This window comes from Fringilla coelebs (genome assembly GCF_963513975.1).
Source record: "Fringilla coelebs genome assembly, chromosome: 18".
Lineage (NCBI taxonomy): Eukaryota > Metazoa > Chordata > Aves > Passeriformes > Fringillidae > Fringilla > Fringilla coelebs.
Window position 1 is genome coordinate 12,587,576 of NC_140044.1, and position 18,347 is coordinate 12,605,922.

Genomic DNA, 18,347 nt, shown 5'->3' on the forward strand with positions numbered 1-18,347 from the left:
TAAATCTCAGAAATATTCTTGTGAAGTTGTGCCTTGCTTTTCTCTGTGAAATGTGGGTGTAGTCACTCACCACAGCCTGTGTGTGACACTGCCCTGCTGGGCATTGGGGATGGCAGGGCCCTGGCTGGCCCTGCTGCTGTGATTTGGACACTGGGGAAGCTGGAAAGGGAATGGTGTGCAGAGCTCTGGGGGCTGGCACCCCACACCTGCACCCTGCATCCACATGTGTGCAGCTGTGAGAACAATCCAGGGGCAGCAGAGCCAGCCAGGGAGCGCCTCAGGGGTGGGAAGAGAGGCACAGGGATGCAGGCAGGATGGCAGGCAGGCTCTCTGTGCCACCCAGCAGCCTGCCCTGAGCCTGGGATCCCATTGCCTGCTGCTGCAGGAGCAGGGGGAGTTTACACAACGTGCTCAGGTGAAATATTTATCAGGCTGTTTAAAGGAAAACCAGGCAGGAGGCCGGGCAGGAGGAGGGGAGAAAGTGCACAAACACGGGCAGGAAGTAGCACAGCCCTGGCTGCCACTAGGGAACCCCTGAGCCCCATCCTGGCTGCCAGGGAGCCCCTGGGAGCCCCAAGCACCCCTCCCTGGGGGTCCCCAGTGCTCCTCAGTCCTGGTGTGCTGCAGGGGGAATCAGGGCAGGCAGGGGCAGGGCTGCTGCTGGCAGACGGTGTCCCCAGCCAGCAAGGACACGGGGACCTCGAACTTTGGGCCAGAAACTGGTGCCAGCAGGTGCTTGAGGCAGCACCAAGAGCTGGGTGAGTGGGGAAAGCTGGAACTCAGTGGATGGAGTGGCTTCACACCGGCCCCATGCTGCAGCCACAGTCAGGAAAATGCTGCCCCAAAACCTGGGGGAAGGAGGGGAGGGAACCAGGCAGGAGAGGAGCCAAGTGGGGACAGGGGCTGCTGAAAGGAAAGCAAGCCCCATCCAGAGCCATCACCCCACCCTCCTGCAGCACAGCCTCTTTGGAGGAGCAGGGAGGGCAGGATCAGACCCAGATACCACCCTGTGTGCCACCAAGCACCAAAGCACCTCTGGCAGCCCCAGGTATGGACACACCTGGTCATGGATTTCAAGTTCAAAGTGGACAACAGAGCACAAAATAACCCCAAACCTCTCAGTTTCTCAGCTGAGGTCCCCACCACCCCTCCCACCCCCAGGCACCTGAGCACAGCCAAAGGGCAAAGTCAGTAGAAACCTTTATTAAACACAAAGCTCAGAGGAACACAAGCTTGTTAAATGGCAGTAAAAGTGAAAGTGCGTCTCCAGCTCGGCCCAGGGGGACCACAGGATCCCCCTCCCCTCCTCTCCCGGCCCTAGCGGCCTGGGGATGGGGAGCCAGAGCCAAAAGGCTGAAGGGCTGCACAGGGAGGAGAAGGAAAGCCTGGAGACAGCGTTGGGTGCTCACCTGCAGAGACGCTCCCCCTGGACAGCCGTGTGTCCCCTGAGGGGACAAGCACACGGTCCCAGGGCCACCAGCCTCCCCCAGCCCCATCCCTGCTGCCACCTGCCACAGCCGTGGCCTTGCAGCCCCCTTCTGGACACAAGCAAAGCCAGGATGTGCTGCTGAGACCCTGGTGGCACCCTCCATGTCCCACCAGCACCGTCCTCCCGCTCCCTCCTGCCCCCTCCACGTCCTGGGAGAGCTCCACACGCCATAAATAATAAATAAATACCCCACGCTCAGCCAGGCTGTGGGCAGCCCCCACGTGGGGGGACAGCCCTAAGCCAGCACCCCCCACACCTCCACCACCCCCTCCCAGCACAACAAAAACTCTCAGCACCCCCACTCTGCTGTACAGCCCCCCCAAACCCCCACGGAAATGAAACGCTGTCCCCAGGGGACAATAATAAATTAATCAAATCATTAATCTATACACAGGACTGCTTAAAGCTCTGGAACGGGCTCCTGGGGGGCAGCGGCTCTGCCCTGGGCAGTGCCCCTGATCAGGGCCCTACAGGGGAGTCCCCAGGATGGGAACCCCACCCTGGCATCCTCCTCGTGGGGCTGGAGCTGGGGATGCCACCGGGCTGGAGGGATAACGAGAAAATATTGCAAAAAGGGGTGGGGGAGGAACAGGGAGCGCCAGAGCCAGAGGGGCTGCCCTGCCCTGCCCGGGCTGCCCCCTCCCCTGGCAGCTCCCCCAAGCACCAGGCGGGCACAGCCTCAGAAGTCCAAGGGGGTGAAGTCCCCAAAGTTGCAGTCGAAGAGCTCGCTGATGCCCTCGCCCTCCTCCAGCCCGAAGTGATAGTCCTGCGCCTGCGGCGGCGACAGGTTGATGAACTCATCGCCCAGGAAACCTGCCAGGTCCTCCCTGCTCTGCTCCAGCAGCATGTCCATGGAGGCCAGGGGCGACAGGCTCACCTCCTCCTCCGGGCTCTTGCCGGGCAGCGCGCTCGGCCCTGGCAGCAGCGCTTCTGCGGGGATGGGAACAGCTGTAAATCCCATCATACTCTCCAAAGAAACCCCCAAAAAAGCGTTTTTGGCTATGGAGATCCTGCCTTCCCACCTCCCTGCCTTGCTGGGGTGCCTGAGCAGCATCCCAGCTCCTTGCTTGTGCCACTTCAGAGGGGCTGATGAGAGCCACTGTGACATCCCACCAGCTCCTCCCTCGTGTCCCCAGCCTCTTTGTGTCCCCAGCTCCCCCATTTCACTGGGCCCCTCATGTCCCCAGCTCCCTCGTGTCCCTGAGCCCCCTCGTGTCCCCAGGCCCACCTTGCTCTCCAGGGAGCAGTGGCATGTTCACATCCTGGGCAGGATGCAGGAGCAGGGAGGCTCTGGGCTGTGAATGGCTGGGAGAAGAGTCCTCAGCAGGGGCTTTGAAGGGGCTCTTGACAGGGCTGCAGACCCCCGAGCTGTCCTCGGGGCAGAGGAACACATCGATGGGGCCCTGAGTGCTTCGCATGGAGACCTGGAATGCCTGGGGAGGGGACAGGAGTGAGACAAGGTGGCACATGGATGCCCAGGGAGGGCACAGGAGGAGCAGAGCGTGACCCCAACTCACCTCTGCTGGGTCTGACACCTGCAGCTGGGTCTCTGGGGGGGCTTTGATAACCATCACCATTTGCTCCGCGGGGTCCACGATGCTGCGGAGGTCCTGGCAGGTCACATAGGCTGCGGTGGGGCGGGTCAAGGAAGGGACACGGGGATGTGGGCTGAGAAACAGCCTGCCTGTGCCACCGGGGCTCAACCACAGCCACCACCCAGCCAGCCCCGCCCCAGAACCAAAGGATATTGCTGGTTGGCGGGGTCCTCGGTGAGCAGGCGCAGCTGCACCGTGCACATCTGGATGAGGTCATCCAGCTGCCGCTCGGCCGCCTGCAGCTCCCGCAGCTCCTTCTCCAGCAGCCGGTGCCGGCCTGGCGCTCCCACGGTGGCCTGGCTGCCCCTGGGGAGCACCGTGTCCATCAGGAGCCAGCCCCCACAGCTTCTGTGCCCCTCCCCACAGCCAGGGACCCAGCCCTGCAGGGAGTTTGCAGCAGAGCGCTCCCCAAGGCTGGATGCACCCCCCCCCCCACTCCCCTGGGTGACTTGGGGATCCCCGGGGGACTCGCAGGAGCCTCCTGCACTGAGCACAGCCCTCCCCACAAGGGGCCACCACTTGGCCGGCAGCAGCAGCTCTGGTGACCCCACCCTGAAATTCTCCACCCAAGTAAGACTGTCCTCCACCCAGACAGCTTCCCCCCCTCCACCTCCCCCAGGAACAGCCCCATGAGCCCAGGGACATACAGCCACTGGATGTGGTTCTTGGACTTCTTGGTGATGAGCTGTATGCCCTCCAAGACATTGGTGATGTCGTAGATGCGCCTCTTCTGCACCTTCAGCACCTCGGCCGCCCAGTTGAGGTCCACCACACCATCTGGGGACTGGCTCAGCAGCTCCAGGAAGCGCTTGGTGGTGAGGTTCAGGGAGGTTTCATACCGGGACTTCTCTCCAGGAGACTTTGCCCCTGCCAGATGCAGAGGACAAGTGTCATTCAGCCACAAGGGAAAGCCAGAGCTGAAACTGAAAGGTCACAAAACTCCTGCCACCTGCTTGCAGGTAGCTTGTGGACTAGTGACCAGGTCTGGCACCCCAAACCCAATCAGTTTTGTCAGGGCAATGTGGTGAGGTGCCCAAATCCCCTGCAGGAAGAATGTTGCAGCACCTGGCACAGGCTGTGACACCTGTGCTCTGTTGTGACCACAGCTGCGACTGAGACACCGAGCGCCAGGCAGGGCTCAGGGGGACATAGCAGCAGGTCCATCTGGGACACTGCACTGACACCATGCTGGCACCTACAGCTCCACCCCACAGGGAGGGACAGAGCCAGCGTGGTGCCCAGCAGAAGGGCAGGACAACTGTGCCACCAGCACAGGGCACAGCAGTGAGTGTGGAGAGTGGACAGAGGCAGGCCAGCCCCAGGGACAGCCCACGCAGACCGACACAAAGGGCCGGGAAGAACCTGCCAGGGATGAGCCTGGGGGAGCAGAGTGGGGCTGCTGGAGCTCTGCTCTGAGCTGGGCTGGCAAAGGGGGGCAGGGGGAGTGGAGCTGATACCTTTAGCAGGGTTCCTGGCCTTGCCCCGGCTCACTGGCAAACTCTCCGCTATGTACTGGTGATCCGTCTCCAAGTTCAGCTTCCTCTTCACCTGCAAGGGACGGGGTCAGCGCGGGCACAGCCTCCCCCAGGCTCCCCTGCTGATGAAGGGCGCCTGTGAGCAACCCCCCCCCAGCACCGTGGGGTACGGACACCCCAGATCCCGGCAGCAAGGGGGTGACAGGAGCTGTCACACACTCCGGTGAGGATGGGGGGTTGTCCCCACCGCGGGGGCCCTGCCACGCTGCGGGGAGCGCCCCAAAGCCGGCGTGGGCCGTGGGTGGGGAGGCAAAGCACGGCCCAGCGCCCGGGCCTGCGGCTTCCGGAGCGGCGGCGGGGCAGGGCCGGCCCGGCAGGTGCTGCGTGGCACGGCCCGGCCGTAGCGCCTGGCACAGCCGGGAGCACCGGGCACGGGCTGACACGGAGCAGGGCACGGCATATGGCACAGCACGGGGCACAGCAGGGAGCAGTACGGCCCGGCCCGGTACGGAGCCCTGTCCGGTATACAGCACGGCTCGCTGTACGGCCCGGCTCGCTACAAAGCACGGCCCGGTATTCAGCCGGGCCCATTGTACAGCCCGGCTCCTTGTAGCCCGGTCGGGTATACGGCCCGGTCGGTACACGGCCGGTTCGCGGCCCAATACTGCACAGCTCGGAACACAGCCCGGGCCCGCCGGTCCCCGGAGCCCCCGCCCGGCCCCCGCCCCCTCCCCATCCCGCTCGCGGGGGTTACCGGCGGGCGGCCCAGCGCGGGCCGTCTGGGCGCGGCGCCGGGGCGGGCGGGCTGCGGCGTGGCGAAGAGCAGGAGGTCGGTATCGGGGTGGCCGCCGCCCGCGGGCTCCTCGGCGGCGGCGGAGACGATCAGGAGGTGCGGGGAGGCGCTGCCCAGCAGCGCCGCCAGCCCCGCCGCGCCGCCCGCCGCCGCCATGGCTCACATGGCAGCCGGTGCCGCCGGTGCGGCGGGCGGCGCAGCGGGCAGGGCGCGGACAGGGGCGCGGCCCATGGCGGGCGCGGGGCCGCTGCGCTCCAGCTCCGGCTCCGGTGCGCCCGCCGCCGGATTGTTCGGCGCGCCGGCCCCGCGCGCCTTTGCGCGCCAAATCCTTTTTGCCGCGAAAAGCGGCGCGAGCCGCCCCGCTGCCCGCCCATTGGCTGCGTCCGCCGCGGCGGGGAGGCGAGGGCGCGCTGCTATTGGCCGGCACACGCGGGGAGGCGGGCGGTGCCGCGCGGCCATTGGCGGGCGGGGGCCGCGCTGACAGGCGGCCAATCAGCTACGCCGCGCCGGGGCGGCGGCCAATGGGAGTGCGGCTCTGGGACGCGGCGGGGGCGCCGCGTGGGTGCGGCGCGCTGTGTGTGTGTCCCCCCGGCGGTGTCCCCTCCCGTGTCCCTGTTTGTGTCCCCCCGGGGGGGGCCCCCTCCCGTGTCCCTGTTTGTGTCCCCCCCGGGGGTGTCCCCTCCCGTGTCCTTGTTTGTGTCCCCCCCGGGGGTGTCCCCTCCCGTATTTCTGTGTCCCCCATAGGGGTGTCCCCTCCCGTGTCCCTGTTTGTGTCCCCCTCGGGGGTGTCCCGTCCCGTGTGCCACCGCGGATTCCTCGCTCCGACCCGGCCCCAGCTCCCGGTTTTCCCCTCCGTGGGGAGTTCAAGGCTCCCGGCCCGGGCTCAGCCCCGCCGGGGTGATGGGCGCAGCCGCTCCCCGCTCCGGCCGGCCCGGGAGGACGGGCCACGCACCCACGAGCAAAGTCCAGCGCGCTCCCCTGCCCTGCGCGCACTCCGCCCCCGCACGGGTGTCACTGGTGGGGAAGAGGGTGGCTTTGCGCTCTGCGGGGTGTCCCAGGCTCCCCCCGTGTGTTCCCCTTGCCCGGGGGTGGCAGCTGGCCCAGCAGCAATGCCTTGCTTTGGGGACATCAGTGCTGCTCCGCCGTGCTGGGGCGGCAGTTCTGTACTGCGGGGCCAGGCGTCTGCAGGATTTTTGTCTAGAAGTGCTGGAGCGATGAAGGGCTCAGTTCAGAGCTCCCTTGTTCAAAGCAGCCCCGAGACCATGGGTGAGGCTGTCGGGCAAGTCTGGAGGTTTCAGGCTCAGGCTGCTCCAGGGGTCCAGCGCGCACGGAGGCTGTGGGATGTTGCAATCTGCTCCATCCGTTCGGCCGGTGATTCACGGCATTCTGTGTTTCCAAACACCAAACAGCTGCGGATCTCGGCAGCTCCTTCAGGACTGCCTGATAACCCCTCAGAGGGCAGAGGAAAAGCTCTGCCGGCAACACAACCTGCACTTGACCGTGCCAGGCGCTATCTCCGGCCGTGGGACCGTGTGGCAGGGGAGAGGCAGGGACACAAGGACGGCAGACGGAGCCGGGAGTGGCCCCATATGCTGAGAGAGATGAGAGTCCGCCCAAGAGACACGGGACAGGCGGCTCCCAGCGCCACTATCTCCTGCCTGCAGGACACTGATAACCTCCTGCTGCATGAGGAAGCGAAATTAAAAAGGAAAAAAGTACATCCTGCTAATAAAAAACAAAAGCATTTAAAGATTAGGCCTTTTGCAGGGCCTAGACATGGGGAAGCTCGTGAGGAAAGTGTGGAGCGGGGTCTGATCCAGGCACCCAAACCCCTGCTGAGCCGAGCCCAGGGTTTCACCCCTTTGTGCCCCCCAGGAACTGCCCCACGTGTCCCCAGGGGTCCGTGGTGGAGCACAGTGGCCCTCAGCCCGCTGCTGCTGCCAGGCAGGGCTGGGAGCCAGCGCTGGCTCCTGCCCCAGCCCTGCTGCCAAGCCTGACCTGCCCGGGATGCAGAAGGGCTGTGCAGGAGCAGGGCTGTGCAGAAGAAGGGCTGTGCAGGAGCAGGGCTGTGCAGGAGAAGGGCTGTGCAGGAGAAGGGCTGTGCAGGAGAAGGGCTGTGCAGAAGGAGGGCTGTGCAGGAGAAGGGCTGTGCAGGAGAAGGGCTGTGCAGGAGAAGGGCTGTGCAGAAGAAGGGCTGTGCAGGAGAAGGGCTGTGCAGAAGGAGGGCTGTGCAGAAGGAGGGCTGTGCAGAAGGGCTGTTTTTCCCAGCAGTGCGTGGGATGCAGGAGGCATTTGCAGGGATGAGTTAACTCCTCTGCTGTGGAGCAGATCCTGACATGCAGTGCCCCTGTGCTGGCCTAACAGGTTTCTGGCTTTAAAGGATTTTATGCTGGATATTTTGGCAGTGGCTGCAATTCCCCTGGGGAATGGCCAACGTGGAGCAGGGCCTGTGATTTCCCTGGATCCCTCCATCCTTAAATACAGCAGGAACATGGTGCACATCCGTGACCAATCAAATCAACTCGCTGTGCCTCATTTCTTCATCAGCAGAGAGCAAATAGAAACGCTGCCTTGCTTAAAGGAAATTAATACAGTTAATTAACACTTGGCCCTTCTAATATTCCAGGCCCCACTCTCCAGAGCCCTTCCACTGCAATATCATCATTACTACGAAGCATAAGCAACAGTTAGACCAGATGTTTGCACACAGTTAATGCTTCTTCCATCTGGGGAAGGGGGAGAAGGCAACCCCAGCAGCCGGGCAGGAGCGCATGGCTGGCGGTGCTCTCCCCATCCCTGGGGAGCCCCAGCCCGGCGTTTCCTGGGATGAGGCAGGGTTTGGGACACAGCTGCTGCACCAGCTGCTCCCGCTCGGCTCACAAAGGCTGCCTTCACCCCCCCTAATTCATGCAGGAGCTTTTCGGGGGGAGCAGGCTCTGCCCCCTCTCCCGGAGGCTGCGCTGCCGCTTCTCCGAGGCTTTCAGCGCCGGCGGCGCGAAAAGGGCCGGCTGTGGAGACAAATGAAAGGCGAACGCGGGTGGGAGAAGGGCGGGCAGGGCCTTTCCTTGCATGTGGATGAGGGGAAGCAGATGAATTCTGTCTCCTGCACAAGTGCAGCCCCGCTAAGGAGTGCAGACGTGCTCCCAAGATTAGCTGTGCGGCAGGTGCTGCTCCCAGATAAAGCCCTGTCTGCACAGCCCTGCTCGGCCTGGAGAGCACCGGGAAGGCTGCTCAGACACTCCGTGCCCCAGCAGGATTCAGCCCGCGGGAGTTTGGGTGGGTTTGGCACTGTGGGATAGACTCAGAGCGAGGGGTGTGTGCTGGGAAAAGTCTGCAGCTGGAGCACAGCTGGTACCTGCGCCAGAAAATCACCTGGCAGCGGGAGCAGGGGGGAGGAGAGCTGGCAGGATGCAATCCCGCAGCCCTCGGCTCAGTTAAGAGCAGCAGGTTGTGGCCCAGGAGCACAGTTACTGTCCCTGCCATTCACTCCTGCCTCCAGCAGGTCCCACGTGGAATGTTCTTGGGTTTATGTGATTGAGATGACCCTGAGGTATCAGAAAGTCTTTTTTTTCCAGCCCCATGACCGAAGAAGAAGTCGAGATTCGTCGGTTCTGCTTTTCAAGGTTGTTTATTTTCTCTTATCTGTTCCATTCTTTCTCTGACCTGCTGAGATCTGTCCAGCAGGTCGGGTTGTGGCACAGTCCCTGCCCTTGGGGTGGTGTTGGCTTTTTATACTAAGAACTACATGTACTTTATTTACAATTTTCCAGTACCCATCACCTATGTTAGACAGTCTGTCTCTACTCTAAACCAATCCAGAAGTGTCACCATCACCCAGAAGATGGAGGACAAGAAGAAGAAGAAGAAGAAGAAAGACATGCCCAGATTCTTCCCTCTTGCCTCTTGAACCCCCATTCTAAATCCCCCAAATTCCACTTTTTCACCCTGTGACAAATGCACTGTCATTCTACTCAAACTCTTGTGGCTTGTAACTCCTCACACAGAGTTGGGAATTGTTTCCATGGGCTAAAATCAAAGGCACAGGTGTCTGTGACTCCGTGCCAAGGTCTCTGAGCCCCCTGCCAGGGTCTGGACTCAGGGCAGCCAGGGGAATGTCCTGAGTCCTGACAGAGTGTGCTGAGCTGGCACATGGAAGGAGAGCAGGACTTCCCTGGGGTCTCCTGCCAATGCCCCTGTTCCCAGGTCACCAGTTTCTTCACAAGATGGTGAGTTGGCAGTGTGGCACAATCTGCCTGTGGTGGCAAGAGGCAGCTGGGGAAAGCCCAGTTCTGCAGTCCCTCACCTCTGCCACCTGAGCCATCACTCTTGTTCTGTGCAAACCAAAGCAATTTTCTGGAAGCATAAACTATGTCTAAAGCTGGCTTGTGGCAGAAGGGAGCAGCCCTGGATTAAGTGTTTCCTCTCAGATCTCAGTCCCAAAAGCCAGGCAGTGCCTGTTCCCTTGCATCTTTTTCAGAAGATGACACAGCCCTTCTCACAGGACACCAGGTCAGCTCCGCTTTTGGATGCTGGGCACACCAGACTCAGCAGTGCCATCTCCTCCTCTTCTGTGGTGGCATCTGTTTTTAAAGCTCATGTCATGCAGTGTCTCTCAGGGAAGCCATGGGCACAGAGCCCTCTCCCCTCCTGCTCTGCTCCACACCCAGCCAGGGCAGCCTTGTCTCATCCTATGAGCCACAAACACTGAAAGCCACTCCATTCCACAAGGCTCTTCCATTTCCTCCACTCAAACCCCATGGAAGAGCAGAGGCTGAAGTGTTTCTGGGGAGCCTGGGGCTTATCCAGGAGTGATTTGGGAATATGCCAGGCTCTGGCTTCTGCCTCTACTTAGCGTCTCCAGCCAGTCCAGGTTCACTTCCCACCGCATGGTCACTGGCACTGAGAACCCAAAACGTAGCACAAGTGTTGGAACACTTTTGCTTTTATCAGAACAAAACCTACAGGTCACCCAGAGCTTCACCTGGAACAGAACAAGGGCTCAGACAGGGAATGATGCTCTGTGAGGAGGAAAAAACCACTTGAAGGTAGCACTGGCATCAGTTTGGGGGTGTTCATTTGGCTTCTCATGACCCAGGCTGGACACTCCAGCATTCCAACAGTCACAAAGCTGGAGGTTTGGTCTTACAGACACTCAGCAAGTGCTTCATCCCACTACCACAGCAGTCACCTCTACAGCACATTCCCTCTGAACTTTTACCTTGGAAGAGGCAGCAAAACCATCCCTAGACATCCTTATTTTCTCTATTTGTCACAATTAAAAACCAAAAAGCCATCCCAATTTGTTTCTGCAGCTGGCATCCTTACCCCTGCAGGAATTAAATTTGGTGGTGGGGTCAAAGAAGCACTGGCTGTTTTTTCCAAGCTGGTAACACCAGAACCCAAACCATGCCAAAACTGCACCTTGTGCATGGCTTCTCTACATCCAGAACTACAGATGTGCAATAATCAAGCATTGCTTCACAGATTTTAGCTTAAAAATGATGACAGTAAAAAAAGACAAAAAATTAGGATTTTTATTTGTAGACAAAGCACAGTATTGTAATATTCAAAGAGTGATTATACAGAAATAATGGCCACAAGAAGGTGATTCATAGTGGACAGAGCCACATCAACAACCCCCTGCCCTCTCTTTTTATTGTTTTAAACACAAAATCCAAGATATTTCTACAAGCATTCTGCTCAGTGTCACATAAGTTACCTGAGTTTATGTTCTTTATTTTATTCTATGCTGTCAGAAAATCAAGGCCTGGATTACACAGTAATTATGAATACAAAATATATCTCAAATGCAGAGGTAATAACACCTGTATTATAGAGCTTTTAGTTTGTTTTTCTCCCTCCTCACCACCAGAGACATGAAAAGTCTTCTAAGTAAAGGAAGAAGTTACCTCCTCCACCAATCTGATAGGAACACACAGGTTGAAAACTCCAGATTAACACCCCAAAATATTAACAGTGGCAGACAGACATGATGCCTTATTTTCCCTCCTCCCTTATCTGTTTGGTTTCAAAAGCAGCATCAGAAAACACATTCAGCTTCAGGCTGCCATGAGCCAGGGAGACAAACACAGCCTGACAAACAGGGAGCAGCACACAGCTCAGGGTATTATCCAAAGGTCACCTTTGTGCTGATGCAGGGAAAATGAGTTGGAGCTTCCCAGCAGCTTCTCCTAGTGAGGGATCTGCACAGGGTTCTGGTGGCTCCAGCAGCACCATGCAGGCAGCTCCCAGCTGGCTGCAGAGCTCACTCTGCACAGGGGGGCCCTGCTTTGGGGCTCCTTCAGCAGCCAGGGATCATCTCTGCTCTTCCACCCACGCCCAGCTGGGTGTAAAGCAGAGTTTGACCTACTCTAGCAGGGCAGGAAGTCTCACAGCACCAACATCAAAGCTGCTCTGCACCCTCCCCACCCTGGCACAGCTGTGGCTGCTCCATCCCTGGCAGTGTCCAAGGCCAGGCTGGATGGGCTTGGAGCCTCCTGGGATAGAGGAAGGTGTCCCTGCCCTTGGCAGGGGGTGGGATGGTTTTTAAGGTCCCATCCAACCTGAATCATCCCACAATTCTCTGACAAATGCCCTGAACAGGGCCAGTTCTCTGCTTATTGCACAGACACAGGGATGGTGGCCAGGACAAATGCACTGTCCCATTACAGACACAGGGTCACACCCCCCAGCAGCCCCAGCCTCCTCGAGCCCTCCTCTGCAGCACTGAATGGCCAAACACAGGTTCTGCTCTCAGAAACACCCTCTCCTTCCCTGCCAGCATCAAACACAGCCCAGAAAAGCTTCCCTAACCCAAATGTCAGGCAGCTGTCTCATTTTCACCTTTGTTAAATAATGCAATTGTCCCGGAAAGGGTTCTCCAGCCATCCCCAGAGCCAGCCCAGCACACAAGCTGTCCTCCAAAGGGAAGGGAAGCACAGTGGGTATGCCAGGGCAGCAGGCAGCAGCAGTAAATAACTCTGAGCCTGCTTTGTTCCTTCATAAAATAAATGATTAATAGCCCAGGATAGTCAGTCTGCTTGAAAAGCTCAGGATTGCTGAAAACTTTTGATCAGTTTGATTCATTAACCTTTAAAACTGCCTCTAAGAGAGGCTTAAAATCTGAGGGAAGAAGCATAATTTTAAACACTTCAATTTTATCCAGTGTTCCTTGCTTTTGACAAACTGAGCAAAGATAGAGACACTCTGCTCCTCTTTAGAGACACTCAGCATCAGTCAGGTGTCAAGTATAAAATAACATGGGGGAAAATAAAGTTGCTGTAGACAAACAACCCCATGCTCATCTTAAAATTCAAAACCAGTCAGGGCTGGGGGAGAAAATGACCCTTCTTTGTGATCCTTAAGCACTTGGCCATACGCAGGTGGCTTCCCAACTGTCTCTTTATTTCCTTTGCTTTTAATGCTAATAAAAAGGGAACCCAAACAGGTCACTCCATTCCCCACACAATGCCCTGGGGGAGGGCAGGGAGTGTCACTTACATATCCCAAAAGTCTGACTCAGACAAATTACTTCTAGTTCACTTCCCCACGACACGCCTGCATTGTTCCAACACCTTGGCAGCAGAAGGGGCTCATCCCCAGCTATCTGCTCCCAGGAACAGCCAGGGGGGCTGATGTCATTAAGGAGCTGTCCCAATTACTTCCCTGGGGAAAGCAGTGACTTGCAGCTTAACGTCCTGCCCCAGCCCAGCAGGAAAACCAACGGTCAGCAGAGCCCCAGGGGCTGTGCTCCCGGGAGGAGCTGGGATCCAGGGATGGCAGCTGCCCCCTGCAGCTCAGCCATGGCTTCCTTAGAAACAGAGAGATTCCCAAGAGAAAAAGAAAATTCTGAACCAAGGAGAAGTCATGGTACTGCTGCCAGGCTGATTGAGACATTGGTTTTTGGCTGGGATTTATTTTCTAGAGAGGACACAGAGCAGTGTGAAAAGGTCAGGAGGTGGCCTTCCAGGGATGGCAGCTGCCCCCTGCAGCTCCACTGCAGATGGCTGCAGGCTCTGGCATGGCTTTCTTAGAAAGGGACAGATTCCCAAGAGAAAAAGGGAGTTTTGAACCAAGGAGAAGTCATGGTCACTGCTGCCAGGCTGATTGAGACATTGGGTTTTGGCTGGGATTTATCTTCTGGAGAGGACAGAGAGCAGTGTGAGAAGGTCAGGAAAGGCCACTTGTCCTTCTCTGCTTCACCAGCAGCCACAGTGGTACAATGCCCAGCAGAGGAAGGTTATTCCACCTCTAAGGGAACCACAAGCTACAAATTCAACAGCTCAAAACCTTCTCAGAGACACCCAGCTCACACAACCAGCCCACAGCATCTTTTGCTGCAATAATTACACATGGTCAAGGATTTGTGAGTTTAATAGTTTTAGGGAGCAATTCCCAACCCACAGCTGTCAGCTTTCTGAAATCCCATCAAAGCTTGCAGGAATTCAGCAATTTTAGCAGAATATCAATGCTCTTAGTTGGAACAATACTGAGGCTTCTGACAGAAAAATTGTGATGCTTCCAGCACCCAGCAGTAATGGAAAGAAAGATGTTTATAAAGGGAATCAGACCTCACCTGTAGCTTCAGCAGTTTTTCTGTATTGAATCTTTATGTTTCTCTATACAGAGAAAAATATTTAACCAAAAGAAATAAACCAAATTCCTAATTTTACAGCTTTCATGGGATCTGATGGATTCCAATTCAATTATTTAGTCCAGACTGTAACAGCAGTTAATTAGAAGTTAGCAATGAAATTAGAAGTTGAAGGGATCATAGAAAGTTATTATAACAAAGAAGTATCTTGGTTTTTGGGCACCATGTACATCATGGATTTGCATGGACAAAGAAAAATGGGAAAATAAAGAGTAAAGCAGCACTCCAAACATGTGCAACAGTAATAAAGGAGTTTAGGAGGACAAGGAAAAATGACTTAAGAAGAAACTGAGTTTGTTTTTTTGGGTTTTTTTTTTTTTTTTTTTTTTTTTTTAATCAGAAGCTCCCTGAAGTTAAATGTACCGTTTCAGCTGTACCATTGATGAGGAGAAACTGCCAGAGCCTGGAGGGTAAAGAGTTCCAAAGATGATGAAGAGAGCATCAGCAGGATTATGAAATGCCATGGGCAGGTCAGGGAAAAGCAGGTGGATACAGGGAAAGTGAACCAAACAGTCCCAACTGAGCCAAAAGGGAGCAGGGAATTTAGTGATTCTCTTGGAAATATTACCACATCAAACCAGGAATTATTTCAATGCACATCATTGAGTGAACTGTGTAGTGTTATAAGGCTTTGCACTATGAGGAGTTTGAATTTATTAATTGATTAATTAAACCAGGTTTTGTGCTTTCTCAGCTATCTTCTGCCATAACCCAGGGTAGGCTGTCTGTCCTGGGGCTCAGCAGAGTGTTTTTGAGAGGAAGATAATTAATAAATTAATCCATTAAATTAATCCACTAACCCTGCACAAACTACAGGTACAAAATGAGATTCAAATCTGGTAACAGCCAACACTTTCCACTGCTGTGGAGGGCATACTGTGGACCTCAGAGAAACCCTTGTCATGCTCCACCAAAATAAAAGTGCTTGGGAAATGTTGCTCCCTTAGACACACAAAATCCCCAGCATGAGATCTGAGGCCTGGTCATAGAGGAGCCCAAATTGTGTAACCGTTTTTGGTATTTAGTTCAAGCAGCTTTTAAAAGCTTTACAAACAAGTTTAAAATAATTACAGGGTATTCATTAGTGCACTTTATAGAGGCACAGATTCAGCCCAAGTGCAGGAAAGAAACCAAGCAAAAATAGTCATTCCAAGCCTGATTTACCAGGCTGGTACAAGACAATCCTAACAGTTCTGTTCTCACACATTTTATTGTCTCCCTGAGGGAAAACTGCGAAGGAACTCTCTCAAGGAGCACCTAACTATCCTTATAATAGTTTACACAGAATTCCCAGCCATCCACAGCAATGGAGAAATGATGGCCCTGCTCTCAGAGCTCAGCAGGTTCCCCACTCCCTTCACCCTCAATCACACCACAGCGAGCACCAAAAAAACCACTTGTAAACATTCAGATGAGCCCTAGAACATGTTTTTGTACTCTCCACTTAGTGTCAGGCTGTCATTTTATAAATACATTTAGTTTTTAAAGAGCAAACCCCAATGCCACACTTGTAGGGAAAATAAGGCTTCTTAAAAACAGACTGCAACAAGTTTCTGTGGGACGTGTGCTTGCTCTAAAAGGAGCCAAAAGACTGCTCAGAACATTCTGGCCTGCAGACAAGAGCCAATTCTGCTTGATATATGTTAATTTTTAAAAATCATAGGTCAAAAGCAACAGAATAACCTTTACCCCCAGCAGCTGGGAGGTCCCATCCCATTCCAAGGTGGTTTAGAGTGAAGCACCTACTTGCTGTCTGTCCTTTTGTTGTAAATGAGGAAGTCAGACACGTCGTGCCACACCTCACTGTCCTCGTACAGGTAGGTCATGGAGGACTGCAGGGAGGGCTGCAGAGTCTCCTTGTGGTATTCAAAGAGCCACAGGACTGTGCCCCACACCAGGGCAGCCAGGAGAGGGAAGGGATCCTGCTTGGGCTGTGGGATGTAGCCCTTTTCCACAGCCAGCCGGGACAGACCGAACAGGATGCGGGACAGCAGGTACATGATGATCTGCAGGAGGAGACAGCCAGGGAGCAGGGTGAGTGCTGAGCTCAGCCACCTGCATGGGCTCAGAAGTGACAACCCAGCCAGGAGGGACAGGAACAACTGCCCCACTTCAAAGCCAACAGGCTGTCCTTTCCCCTATCAGTGTCTCCTGCAAGGCCTGCTGCTGGGATTTGGCAATCACCAGGCTGCATTTCATGCAGCACTGCTGGGCAGTTGCACAACTTCTGTCTCTGCCAAGCTCATGCCACCTCAGACGGAGCTGATAGAAGAGTCCCAGAGCAGCTGTGAGCTCAGGAGTCTGGACACAGCCTAACACCAGGCCTGGCTTAAGTTCAGCACTTGGGATTAATCTGTAACTCTGTGTTTTTACTCCTTGGTTTGTGACTGTGTGTTAACAACCAGCTTTCAATCAAACAACCCTGAGCAGCTTCCATCAGTTTAACCAGTCAGTTTAGTGGTCAGTTTAGCCAGCTGTCAGTTTAACCAGTTTAGCAGTCAGCTTAACCAGTTTAGCTCAGTCCAGCTCTATCTGATCAAGTTCTACGCTCACAACACTTCTGGTGAGGAGTTTAACCCTGTGATGGCCAGAGCAGGAACACACAGGTAGTGACCACAGCTCAGGTGACAGGTGGGATAACCCCACAGCTCTGGGTTACCTGACTGCCTTCCTACAAACTCAGTGCAGCCCTGGAGGCAAACCTGGGCTTTCAGCACTCCAACTGCCCACACTGCTCATGGAAAAACACAACCACAGCTGGGACTTGAGTGCAGAGCAGTCAAAACAGCAATTTGTGCAGAGAACATGATAAAAGAGCAATGCTCTGTGGTCAGAACCACCAGAAACAGGAGCCCCCACACAGTTCCTGGCACACTTGTTGTTTTTCCTGACCAGAGAAACTTTCAGCAAGTAACTTTACCTGGCTATTGATGGGATTGTTGTCACCAAACACCAGCCAGCCCCCAATGCAGGCTGCAAGGAAGGAATGGAATGGGATTTTTTTCCCCTGCAGCCGGGACTGAGCTGCCAGGAGCCCCTTGTAGGTGAACACAAAGCAGGCCAGGTTCCGGGAGTGAGCGTACGTGGCCTGGGCAATGGACTTCAGCTTCTCCCTGAAACTGAGGGAAAGAAACAATTACAGGAGAGAAAAGGCAAGATCCTGCACTCACTCAGCCTGGGCACTGCACCCCCCACCCACACTGATGGTTTGGGCACCCCAGCAATGTCTTGGGAAGGAGAAATTCCCTCATCAGAGCACAGCCCTACCCAGAATGTGTTTCATTTTCTCACTACTCAAACAGCCCTTTTAAAACATTTTATTGCTAAATACAAACCTCTGGCACTCAGGGAAAGGCACAACGTGCACTGCTATAGCCTGGGTTCCCATATTTCAACACAGAACAGAACATTGCTGTTGGCATCTGCTAATTCCCCCTCTGTCCTCATCAACCATTCCAGTTGTGATTCAATCCCCCAATTATATATATTTGTGTGTGTTTCACTATCAGGACAAGACTCGACCATGGCTCACACACTTTTCTAATTTTTAAACCCCCTAGACACATGGAAAAGGGACAGCTGTGATGAAAACATTCTAAGCAGTAACACAAAAACACAGATTTAGCATTCATACCTTCCACTCTTGAACAGGAAAGTCATCACCAGGGCGTGTGGGGCACGGATTTTGGCTCCATAACTGCAAAGGTCAACAAATATTTCATAGAGTTCGTTTTATATTATGAAATTACCCTATTTCTAGTCTACCAACAGACAAAAAAACCTTGTTTAGCCAAATATCTATTACTTTTAAGCCAGCCCAGCAGCAGCACAGCAAACCGGGAGGAGCCCAGCCGGAGGCAGAATAGCACACGCACCTCAGCGAGCCCGGCACGAAGGAAGGGGACCCTAAACCCAGCCCAGCCCAGCCCAGCCCGACTGTGGCTGAGGGAGGCGGAACCGTCTCCCCCTCACAGCACCCCGGCCTCCCCACCGGCCGGGAGGGATGGAGACCCCGCGGCCCGGCCCCGGCACTCACACGGCGCCGTTGCGGAAGCCCTTGATGACGGCGAGCGCAGCGTGGTAGCGGCGCTGCTGCAGGAGCGCGTTGGCGGCGCGGAGCAAAGCGCGAAACGAATCCCCGCCATCCGCCATGGCCCCGCCGGCCATGGCGCCCCGCCGCACGCCGCTTCCGGGGGCGTCGCCCCGCCCGCCGCTCCCATACGTCCGCACTCCTGTCAATCATGGTTCTCGGCCAATAAGTAGCACCACCTCACTATCTCATTGGTGTGGAGAGCCTATCCTGCAGCCAATGGGGGCTGAGCAAGGCGTCCCGCCCACCCGC

General features: G+C 55.9%; 2 protein-coding genes across 2 annotated transcripts; both read right to left on the reverse strand.

Moving 5' to 3' along the window:
• Window positions 1-1,919: 1,919 nt before the first annotated feature.
• E2F1 (E2F transcription factor 1) lies at window positions 1,920-5,508 on the reverse strand (the record flags this gene model as incomplete). Its single annotated transcript, XM_084217882.1, has 7 exons — window positions 1,920-2,419; window positions 2,718-2,922; window positions 3,007-3,116; window positions 3,203-3,390; window positions 3,732-3,951; window positions 4,542-4,632; window positions 5,314-5,508. The coding sequence occupies 7 exons, from the start codon at window positions 5,506-5,508 to the stop codon at window positions 2,169-2,171; spliced, it is 1,260 nt and encodes a 419-aa protein (XP_084074008.1). The 3' UTR covers window positions 1,920-2,168.
• Window positions 5,509-10,867: 5,359 nt separating this feature from the next.
• PXMP4 (peroxisomal membrane protein 4) lies at window positions 10,868-18,176 on the reverse strand. Its single transcript, XM_084217862.1, has 4 exons — window positions 18,042-18,176; window positions 17,640-17,702; window positions 16,926-17,124; window positions 10,868-16,011 (listed from the first exon to the last, which is right to left on the reverse strand). Exons 1-4 carry the CDS (start codon window positions 18,170-18,172, stop codon window positions 15,748-15,750), a joined length of 657 nt encoding a protein of 218 aa, XP_084073988.1. The 5' UTR covers window positions 18,173-18,176; the 3' UTR covers window positions 10,868-15,747.
• Window positions 18,177-18,347: the final 171 nt, after the last annotated feature.

Coding starts and splice junctions, on each gene's coding strand:
- PXMP4 (XM_084217862.1), bottom strand. CDS start 18,172: ATGGCCGGCGGGGCCATGGCGGATGGCGGGGATTCGTTTCGCGCTTTG. Junction 17,125..17,639: donor TTCCTGTTCAAGAGTGGAAG/GTATGAATGCTA, acceptor TCTTTCCCTCAG/TTTCAGGGAGAAGCTGAAGT. Junction 16,012..16,925: donor ACAATCCCATCAATAGCCAG/GTAAAGTTACTT, acceptor CTCCTCCTGCAG/ATCATCATGTACCTGCTGTC.